General features: G+C 37.0%; 2 protein-coding genes across 3 annotated transcripts in view; one reads left to right on the top strand and one right to left on the bottom strand.

The window, feature by feature from the left end:
* LOC117105958 (telomere-associated protein RIF1-like) overlaps positions 1-10,667 on the bottom strand; it is a 53,549-nt gene extending 42,882 nt beyond the window's left edge. Inside the window, exons 1-2 of the mRNA XM_033247263.1 lie at positions 10,528-10,667; positions 8,988-9,181 (exon numbers count right to left, since the gene is read on the bottom strand). Coding sequence (XP_033103154.1) covers positions 8,988-9,118 — 131 coding nt within the window. The 5' untranslated portion in view covers positions 9,119-9,181; positions 10,528-10,667. The remainder of the gene's footprint in view (positions 1-8,987; positions 9,182-10,527) is intronic.
* A 262-nt stretch (positions 10,668-10,929) lies between these two features.
* LOC117105957 (L-galactose dehydrogenase-like) overlaps positions 10,930-11,281 on the top strand; it is a 28,784-nt gene continuing 28,432 nt past the window's right edge. The window contains exon 1 of one of the 2 annotated variants that reach the window (XM_033247261.1): positions 10,930-11,029. In XM_033247261.1, the coding sequence (XP_033103152.1) occupies positions 11,025-11,029 (5 nt within the window). In that variant the 5' untranslated portion in view covers positions 10,930-11,024. The remainder of the gene's footprint in view (positions 11,030-11,281) is intronic. The other variant, XM_033247262.1, reaches the window with a different exon arrangement.

Genomic DNA, 11,281 nt, shown 5'->3' on the forward strand with positions numbered 1-11,281 from the left:
GATTAACTGTTATCCCTTCTTTTTTTAAGTTATCTGCACTCAAAATACCCACTTAGTTTAATGGCGGATCATAGATTTTTAAAATTTTTTATACTGACAGTTATTTATGTGAATTGAAAAACCTGAAATTTTTAGACTTCAATTCCTGTTTGTTTTCCCGTAGCGGCAGTTTGATGTAAAAGGGGGCGTGGCACAAATTAGTGCACTGTGAAATTAACATTGATTTTCGTATGCTAATATCTTTGGAAGTACAGCGCCTATAACCTTCAGATTTTGTGGTGTAGGACATCTTTTACTGCTGATTCCAAATCTGCCATGCCCCCTTTTACATCAAACTGTCGCTACTGGAAAACAAACAGGAATTTCAGGTTTTTCAATTCACATGAATAACTGTCAGTATAAACAATTTTAAAAATCTATGATCCCATGGCATGGAATTACACAACTCTTTAAAAAATTTAGTTATTTCCGATTATGTTAAAATATGTGTAGTTTTCATCATAGTATCTAACCATGAAGGAGCTGAGTACCAAAGCTGAAATTTGGTGTATAAGTAGATCTAATATATCTCAGGGGTTTATTTAAGAGCCGGCGGCCGGCGCATTGATCGGTTACTACAATGTTTTCGCCGGCTACTTCAATCAATGCTGTAAAAATTAATACAAAAACCACCAATATAAATAGCGAAACAGGCCTGTAAAGAACCTTATTTACCTACACGAAGTTAATTTGCGATAGTATGCACTCATTTTGATGTTCCTTTCTGTTGAAAGTTCGTTAAAATGTCTACTTGAAAGTTCGTTAAAATGTCTACCAATTTTTAGACTCCATGCTTGACTTTCATGAACTCGCGGCGTAAACAAAGTTAAAGTTCAAAGTTCGCCAGCCGCGCCTGGGTGAGTCCATCAAAGAAGCCACGCCTCCAAATCACATGTTAGCCAATAAGATAATAGAAACTTCTCCACCACGTGCTAAGGTGATGACGACATACATCGCCTAAACTCTTGTTCCGTACATTGGGCTTCCGGGTTTTCTTACCACGGAAAAGGAAAAACAGATCATCATTTTTTTTTGTGTATGACTATGAACCTTTTATTTTCATTTCATTTTTATTTTGCCAGCCCTCTTTGTGATGACATAGATATTTCAAAAAAAAAACCAACACTGGCTCAAATTCGTTTACACTCGGTGGTGGAGGTAGCTAGCCGAACCAACTATATTGAATGCTCACAATTTCAGAGTCATAGATAGTAAAATGATTAAAACGGCAAGCAAGCAAAAATCGTCTCAATTCACATCACATGAGACATTTTTTTTCCAATGTGGTATCCATCCCTTTTCGATATCTGCGTAAATTTTAGAACTATTTTTTGCTCTCCTTAGATGTTTTCTTCAACAACGCACTAGGGCATAGGCCTAAATGGTGAATCCCCACAAATTTCAACATGTTTGTGAAAAGTAAACAACTTCATCATTATAACCAGAACCCTGCGGGTACGTACGTTCCTTTGTACGTAAACGTAGTTTAGAGGGATATGTAGTCCAGTAATGGTTTCTAATGTTTTTACGTACACCTACACCTCCATACAGGTCCGTCCATCAAATGCTGTATATTTACATACCTGCAAACATTCGAATATCAAAAATAGGGACGCTATTCATTGGTGACAAAAAATTAAGACGGCAATTATATCCTAATTCCTGTACAGTTGCTTCAAACAAAACAAGAGTTACTTAATTTCAAGTGTACTGTTTATTTACCTCACAACCAAGAAAAAATATTAAAGTTACATTTTAATCAGTAGGCTTACAGACTTCACCACGAAGGGCACGGTATGTTGCTTGTTTCGCTGGATCTCATTGGAGTCATAACGTCAATATTTATTCGAATGACACTCATAATCTCTGTTCAACATTTCCAGCTTGTGTGTCATTAAAGCACTTTAAGTTTTTGTTGTCATGATAGCTCGAAGCTTGGTTTTGTTTTTTCAACAATCGAGAAAACTTTCTCAGTCACTACTGCTATAAAATATTACCATAGTTCCCCGGGTAGAATCCCACACCGAACTTACGCCCAACTTCGCGTACACAAATTTCCACGGGTGATGTCCCAGGATCTGGATTGGGTAAGTCGGCCTAGCAGGCCTTGCCTAGGTCGATAAATTTAACAAATGCTAAAAAAATAAAGGAACGTCTCCGAATTCTGCCGACTTGAAACCCTTTAAATTGCTTAAAACTGATATTGGTCGCCATAAATTAAAACACAAAGCCCATTCTTGTAAATTACTTTGTTGTTTACGGTCGCTAAAAATAAGCAGCTCGCTAACTGCGGCTAAAGTAAAGATAGACAACACCGCGGTCCGTCCCTGAAAAGACCTGCTTATTCATATTCTTGACAGCAATTTGACCTCTGAAAAGGTCATTGTTTGTCCAAAAAAAAATGGCCTAAGACAACTGAAAAGCGGAGTTTCCTTCTTTCGTTCTGCCGGGTAAAATCAATTACTTTAGGCGACGTTTGTAAACTAACCTACTCGTACCAACGTCCACATATCGCGACGCTGGAGTACTATTCAGCTTTTTTACTATATTTCTAGGTTTCTTATTTCTATGTTTAATCGGCTCATGTCTCAGCCACAATATTTTGAGGCCAATATTATTTACGAACTCAGTTAAACTTATTTACTAGCCTATTTCAACGTGCTAATTATTACATTTAGGCGACGCTTGTTGTAGACTGGAAATAAATACCATTTTATACACATGCGCAGATGGATTCGCCAGCAGCAGCGAGTCGCCACCAGAGAGATGTCACTGCAGCAAAACACTATTGTACACGGTACCAACGCTGTTCTAATATAGACAATGGGTCGTGCTCATATTATTTGTTATATTTTTATTATTCATTATTTTCACTTGACTCGCATAAATAATTTTGTTCGAAGAACATTTTATGCAATTGTACTTCGCAGCACTTCACTTGCAATTTGCAATTTCTAGTTTTATATATAGGCCTAGAGAAATTTCATTTCAACGATTTAAATAGTCTATCAAACTAATGCCGCCAAAACTGTCAACTTTTGCTCTGTGGTTTATCAAGCCACAGACCTCTAGGGTCTATTTCCAGTAATGGAGGTCGGGTCAGAATAGTAAGTGTGTTTATATGAATGCATTTATGCTACATATTCAATCGTTACATATACTCTTGATTTTTATTTTGTCACGGATTATTGTTTATTGATCTGTATGGTAGTCTTGTGGTAGACCAATATATTATTTATTTTAACAAGACTGACTGAATACTGCTGTCATCGTCGTGTTTCGTATGTATTGCCAGGGAGTTGTTATGGTGTATTTGCCGTATTGTTATGGTGTAACTGCCGTGTTCATCGTGAGTAAAAGACTTTAGGTAAGTAAGCACATTCGATTCAATACTATAATGTAAAATGTTGTTCAGATCACGTTAATTTTTACTAAAACACACATTACACCTACTAGACGACAAGCAGTAGTCGACTTACCACAACTACCTAAGTTCACGCTAGGGCCTAGACGTTCGCATAAACAACACAACTTCTCTAGTGTAAACTGTATACTCTCGCGATAGAAAACAAAATTTCCGCAAAATATTAAACACGTTCGATCCAATACCATTATGTAAAGACCGTGTTTGGTTAGATCACTTTTTTCATTTTTAATAACACGTGTACCTGCTACATTAAAACGACAGAGGCCTAACCCTACCGACGATCCAGTAAACAATTGGTCAACTACACCAACAAGGTATGCATTATGGAGCTCGCTCACCCTCTCGCGATGAAAAACAAAATGTCGGCAAAGTTTTTCCGACGCATGCGCATATCGAAATTTTCTCCTAAAAACGACTCAAAAAATGGTGGTAGGGGGTATATGTTTTATCGCGTACGTCCTACATTTCTCATCTAACATAAACAAACAATTCTTGCACAACTACATGTCCACCAGTTACTATGAGGAAAACATTATACCCACCGTGAGCCACCGTTTAGGAGCCTATTCGTTTACAAACCCGCTGCCACTTTGCTCACACACACACACACATTTCATATTCGAATTATCCCATTAGTTCCTTGTGACCTTAAGGTCACAAAGGAACTAAAAATTGTATTTTCAATTTATTTTGGTGGATTTTATTAAACGTGTATAAACTTAAAAAAGAATGTATTTCAATTATTGAATCAATATTCTGACCTTAAATTCCGATATTGAGCTCGAAAAATTCTAGGCCTATTCTAACCTACTCAGTAAATATACTAATCAAGGAGGTTCTGATCATCACTGCATGTGATTGCACATGTGCAACCACTGTGCAGTGTATACTAAGAAGTTCAAATGGGAAACTAATTTTCCGTACCATATACCACGATGTTCAATCATCATCAATCAATTTGTTTGAATCGATATTAGGCCTACAGGAAAATAATTTGTTAATAAAACATTAATAAACATTATTCATTTTGTAGGATGCTTGAATACCATACAAAATTAAGGAATATCATATGAGTGAGTACTGTATGTGTGTAAACTTGTCTCTTTCTTATCTGTGCCTGGGATAGAAAGCCAAGTCCTGGCAGGCTTTATGGCGCCTAAGCCTGCCTAGGCCTAGATACTGTAGCCTACACAGTGGCTGTAGGCCTATCTAACCTAGGCCTAAACTCACGAATGATATTTTCAGCTATTGTATGATATTCCTCTCATTAATAAAATTTAGGCTTTTTGAGATTCGCGAAAGTTTAATGTCGCGAAAACGGCCGAAATTATCAAATCGCGAAAGTTTCTGGTTTACAGTATCTATCCCCTAAACCACCGGCCTATTTCAATTTACTCTCCTGTTACTTTCAAATTTCTCCTGCTACTCAAATTCATAAATAAACCCCTGTATCCTATTAACTGGTATAAATTTATTATTTTATTCACATGACGAACCGTTAATGGGAAACATAGGCTTTTTTCACTTTTTTAGGGCTGGCCCAACTTTGAATGGATGCCATTCCATTCTAATTCATTTGATCAGCCTGTGCTTGCTTGTGGCTAGAGACAACTACCCATAGATAATATATCTGTAATTTAAGATGTATACACTCAATCATATGGACACAGGGTGACATTGAAAATCACAAAAAAATTGCGTCGTTAAACAAAGTCGCTATTTTGAGTGCAGATAACTTAAAAAAAGAAGGGATAACAGTTAATATGATGCCATATTTGTGTAATATGGTGGAATATAAGTTAGAATACCAAGTTTGACCTTGATAGCTATAACCAATCCCGAGTTATAAGCTTCCAAATTTGGAGGAAATTGCATTTGCACATCTTGAAGAGCCACGCCCTCTTTTTGGGGTGTCAATATCTCGGAAACCAGGGATGTAATTGTGCAGGACGGAGCCGGGCGGGGCCGCCCTGCCTAAAAGTCTACCGCCCAGCCTAAAGCAAAATTTAATGCCTTCCGCCCAGCGTCAAACGTACATATCCGCCCATCCCGAATTCTTACTTTTTTCGCGAGATATATCATCACATATTTCTAGCCTCAAACCTCATGCAAGCAGCCTAGCAAATAAAACATCGGCCAGGCTTTAGCGCTGATTGGACGCTCACGTTCTACTTGACTGAACAGTAAACTGTGTGATCAGCTGGAAATTGACACTTTGCGTGATCTGTATGCGGTATTGAGTTTGTTATTGTTTTGAACGCTCGAGTTAATACACTGTAAAGATGGCTGAAGCGAGTGTAAATCGCTGAATGTCTGTTGTAAACGACATCAGAATTGCAGTGTCTGTATTTTTAGAAGTAAAATTTCTTTTACCAAATCACTGACAAATGTTCCAACATTTATGTCGGAGAGGTTAAGCCATAATATACATCAAAGGGAGTAAAATATAGCGATGGTAAAACTTGGACATTTTTTAAAGAGAAGTAGGCCTAGCCTATGGGGATTGTGAATGATTCCTGTACGCTGTGCGCTACGCGACCAGTGGCAATCACTGGTCGGAAGGCTAAGAATAAAGCATAAAATCACAGCTTACAGCAAACATTTTTTTAATGTACAGCGACAAAGTGTTACATGAATGCCAGTTATATACTACAGGCACATTTTTGAATTAGTTTTCATATATATATTCTCAAATATATTACTTAACCAGAGAGCATCTGTTCATGATTACTGTACAATTTCGCTATTCCCGCATTCAATGTTTTGATTTTATACCGCATACAGATCACGTGACTACTCTGGCAGCAGCAAGCGCAAAGTGTCAACTCGCGTGTTAGCGGTGCTATGGTTAAACAAAAGCGTTTTCGGCTTTGAAAAGTGCTTTAGCCTTTGTAGTACCGCACAACAGTTATCTTCTCGCGGTGCCTTTTGTCGATTATTTTCCCGAGTTGTCAGTGGATGATTGTCAATTGTTTTAGTTTTGGTTGTTTAAATAGACAACTGTAATCCCTGGTTCCCTCATTTCATGATTTAGTCTTCAAAATGTCATCCAAGAAAGCCAAGCAATCTCAACAAAGAAAAAATACCTCAAAGCGCGATAAATTAAGTATAAAATTTTAATTCTGTTGATATCATCATTATACTGTTTGTTACATTGGACCATGATGTATTCGGACCATATTTATACACAAAACGCATTGTCTCATTGCTTCCCACACGATGATTAACAACTAACTACGACTATTTTTAACTCTCTGGGTTTTCCCATGTAGTGCGTCAGACCTCCAGAACACGTAGACGCAGATAAACAAATACATGCAATACTGTAAACACTTTATTAACTACTGCTAATTCATATTTGACCAACCAAAGATATGAACATTATTATCAGTATTGTTTCTTTATAATAAATAAACAACAACACTTTTTAAAACATTGTATTTATTTTTTTATTATTAACTTCTTTATTCAATACTGCATAAATAAATAATTCACAATCGAAAACGTCTGGTGAAAGGAGTCTAATCTCAAGCTACCGCCGTCAATCTCGATCGGAGCATCATGCGTGTGTTGATAGAGGCTGAATGTTTGTGATTTGTTAATCGAAAATTTGTTTTGAAATTGAACAAATAATGATTTTTTTTACATTAATGTACTTACAATTTTTGCAATATAACACATACAACAATAAATCGATCGTTCTATTTATGTCTTTTTTTCCTGCACCTTCGATTCGAATGTGTTTGTTGTAAGAATACTCTAGGAGGCTAGGCCTAGTTGTTTTCTGAGTCTAGGCTAGCGGCAGCCAGTGCGTGTGGTGCGATGATTTCTTGAAAAAAGCTAGGCCTAGGTTTGACAGGTGCATAATATATCACCCTTCTTATTCAGGGATCAAATTTGCGTATGAAAAATACGAGATGAAAATATAACAAATAAACTTAACACACAGAAATTAAAGAAAACTTACAACCTACAAGTTACTTTCAGTCAATAAAAGAACAGTGATTTTAGTAAAATCTAATATTTGCACTCATCTCTGACTCACAGTATACTTACCTCTTTATTTAAACCAAACAAAGTAAGTCATAATTATCATTACCACCCCTCCCCCCCCCATCTAATAACTGTTCATGCGGTTGACGCTACGTGAAAAAATACTCACAAGATTCAGCACCCACCCTTAAAATTTTAATACCCACCCTTAATTTTCACTGGCTACATCCCTGGGAAACTACATATCCAGTAGGGCTAATCTTTTGTGTATGTTGATTTTTCACATAATGGATCATTTTTAAGAAGTTTCATAAAAATCGGAGACGGTCGACCTGGGACCTATGGTTGATTTGACACGGAATTACCCTCCTCTCCGATGACGACGCACTGAGCAACAACATCAGATATTGAACTTCTTGAAATTTTACTGTTTTGTTTACGATCGCCGACCGCCGCAAAAAACTAAAAGTATATTCCAACATTGAATCGATAATTAATAGTTAATACTGACAACGATGGCTTGGCCAGGCCTAGCTTGGTGTAGGCCTACGCCTAGCCTGGCTAAGAATCAAGGCACTCACGATAGATTAGTACTGTGTGCACCTGTGTATAAGCCACCTCCCCTAATTAGGACGTGTAATACCACAATTATTTGTGTCACTGTGTATAAGCCGCACCTATTTTTAAGCTCCAAACCATTCCCGTAATGTTAAGTTTTTAATTATTTTGAAACATTGACATTATTTGCAAATGTTCACATAAAGAAATTTCATCTTTTTCAGCCGATTATTAAACAACAAACAACTGGAAATGCGTGTAAACTTCTGGCTACCGCAATAAAACAACGTATTCTTGCTCTAGAGAAATGCCCACCTTGCTAGACGGTCGCGCTATGTTAAATTTTTAACATCAGTTTAGTTTAAGTTTAATCAAATCTAATAAAATAAAATACTTATCGAGTATATTTATCTATTTTAAACAATCATTCTATTATTATGGTGATTAATAACAGTCGGTATTAAGCTAAAAATATCGGTAACTCTAGGCCTAAGTCATTACTACTCACAGCCCACTGTGCGAACCATGCACCATCACACACCATGTTTTATAAACAAAAATAGAAGTGGGGAAATACTGTATCATGTGATACAAAGTTTACGCATGCACAGATGATGAATGCCTTTCTAAAGTTAAATTCCAATAAAACAATTATTACAACTTCAAGAAAACTTGTGTTTTTATAGCATAAAGTAATTTCACAAGTTTTTATTCTGAAATTATAGCGGTATCATTCTCTCTATAATGGAACAAGCCAACAGTAACTGGGGGAAAAAGGGGCATAACTGCCCAATTTTATACCTTTTCCCCCAGTTTTTAAATATTCAAAAATCTGTATCTCATTCACCGTTCCCCAGTTCTTCGTCAAACAACTTTTATCTGTCTTAGAAAAATCAGATCTACAACATATCAAAATTTTTTTTTCCACCGCAGTCTGACTTTAAAGCATTATTCTTATTAGCTAACTTACTCCGTCAACATCTTGTAGGTTGCTATTTTTTCTTCTGGCAACAATCCTTTGGCTTCCAATTTGGTAAGAAGGGACAGAAATGTATCTGACCCCTCCGCATCATCGTTGACTTGAGTAACTGTTACCATCATGATGATTCAATACTATCCATCAATGCAAATTCCAAGCACAATTGGTTTTTAAAATTGGTAAAGCTGAAAGTTAAAATCAAATGTAACAAATCATTTTCACTAAAGTGGAAGTTGTATTTTGTTATGGGACTTCAATAAGCGACTTGAATAAGCTTAGCTCAGTTGCAGTGTAACAACTACAATGAGTGTATTCGTCTAGCCAGGTCACATGGCTTGGTATTTTGCGCAGACCCAGACTGTAAAGTAAGGCCTGTGAATAGGCTTAGCCAGCGAGTCGTCCAGCCGTCTTTTGGAAGGGCAACAATTATTTAGGACGACCACTTTTACCGTGACGGCTTGGACTGAATCGTTTTGAAATTGTCCCAATAGGCAAACTTAACATTTTGGTAACAGTTTGGAGCTTAAAGATGTATTGTCCCACACTAAATACCAAAAAAAATCATAAAAATATTTTTTGAATTAACTTGCCCATTTTGAAGTAACATAAAAGTTATGAACACAGAATTAGTGTACAGTATATAAAAAATGTTTACAGAGATAGAAACACTTCCAGTCATTAGAAGTGTTTTATTATAATTTTTTGGTTTAAAAATCAAGGTACACATTTTTTAAATTCAATAATTTTTATGCACAAGTTAATAATTTGTATGCTATTGCAATATGAGCAAGCTTATTTCAAAATTATTTTTTATGATTTTATGACATTAGCAAGGGACAATACACCTTTAAAAATGGATGTGTTTATACACCAAAAAAAGTGATATTCTGCGACCTCCGGGCGTTACTTCGAGAGGCGTTTACTTCAAATGAGGCTCTGGAGCGATAGTTTATTTTAGGGAGGGGGGTGAGAGGGGAGGATTTGGGGTAAGGAGCAGGCCAGTTTCTCTTCCCCTCTTATTGATCGCCCAAAATGCCTCAGGAGTTATTTCCGGGCGTCTAGGCCTTAGAAAACAAAATTTCCCAGGGGCATGCCGGATAACCCTAGGGTAGTCTCTCGATCGCCCCCCCCCACCCACTTCGGACACCTGGATCATCCCCTTGCCTTGGGGAGGGCGTCTATTCAAAGCAATTTAGTGCTCTCCTGCATTTTACATACGTGATGGACTGGCTTAGGACTGGCATTCTTACCTTACTACTACTTCGACTAGGCCTACCTACCCTCTCTCTCTCTCTAGGCTAGGCCTAGCTAAGGTCTGGTAGGCCTAGCCTAGGCGGCCTAGCTAGCCTACCTAGGATACTACTAGTAACTAGAGTAGGCCTAGGTACTACTTAGGCCCTAGTTAGTAGGCCTAGGCTAGTCTGGGCGACCGCTATAAAAGTACCCTAAATTTTATGCCTATTATTTGAGAAGATCCACAGCAAACGAAAACACATGAAAATATCTAAATTTAATAAACTATATTTTGTACCTATAAAGGATAAAATTCACAGCTTTTAAGGCAATAATATTGTCCCTTTCTGAAGATCCACACACAGCAGAAATACTTTCGCGCGGTTTGGATACAAATATGCAACATGACACAGGTCTCAACACGCGCCAAAACGACCCAGCTGTAAAACAAAAGGTCAGAGTTTGTTGGCACATTTTATTATTGTACAGTATTATATTTGGTACATGATGTACAGGAAATATGTTATACAAATTTTTTTAGTTTGACTTATGTTAATTTGGTTACATAATTAATTAGGTTTTCATCATGTTTTTATAACAAATATATGCATTTACTGATCAAATTCGAATACATTTTTGGTTATTAAATGTTCCCCTTTCTACAAATTGTAATGGAATGTTCTAATTTATCAGCACGGCTGATAATCAGATAAACAATAGGCCTAGGCCTCCTGATCGGTTGTTTAGCTATAGAATAGAGTTTCCTGTTGCTGTTGAATACCAGAAAGTGAAATCATGAGGTATTTTTATGATTTCCATTTTTATGACATGTTTGCTTTGCTTGACTGTATTCATCATGCACCTTTTTGTTTGCGTGAGGCATACCTGCCAACCCTACCGATTTAGGCGGTAGGCTACCGATTTTCTCACTTTTCTACCGCCTACCGAATTACCAGGCTGTTCCTACCGATTTTTAAAAATTGAAAATCAACATTATTTTATGCTAAGTTCTCAATCAAAATAATCTTGTTCGCCGTCAGAATGATGCGCTA

The sequence above is a fragment of the Anneissia japonica genome, unplaced genomic scaffold (genome assembly GCF_011630105.1).
Source record: "Anneissia japonica isolate Jap-2015-1 unplaced genomic scaffold, ASM1163010v1 scaffold284860_len1800451_cov186, whole genome shotgun sequence".
NCBI classification, from domain to species: domain Eukaryota; kingdom Metazoa; phylum Echinodermata; class Crinoidea; order Comatulida; family Comatulidae; genus Anneissia; species Anneissia japonica.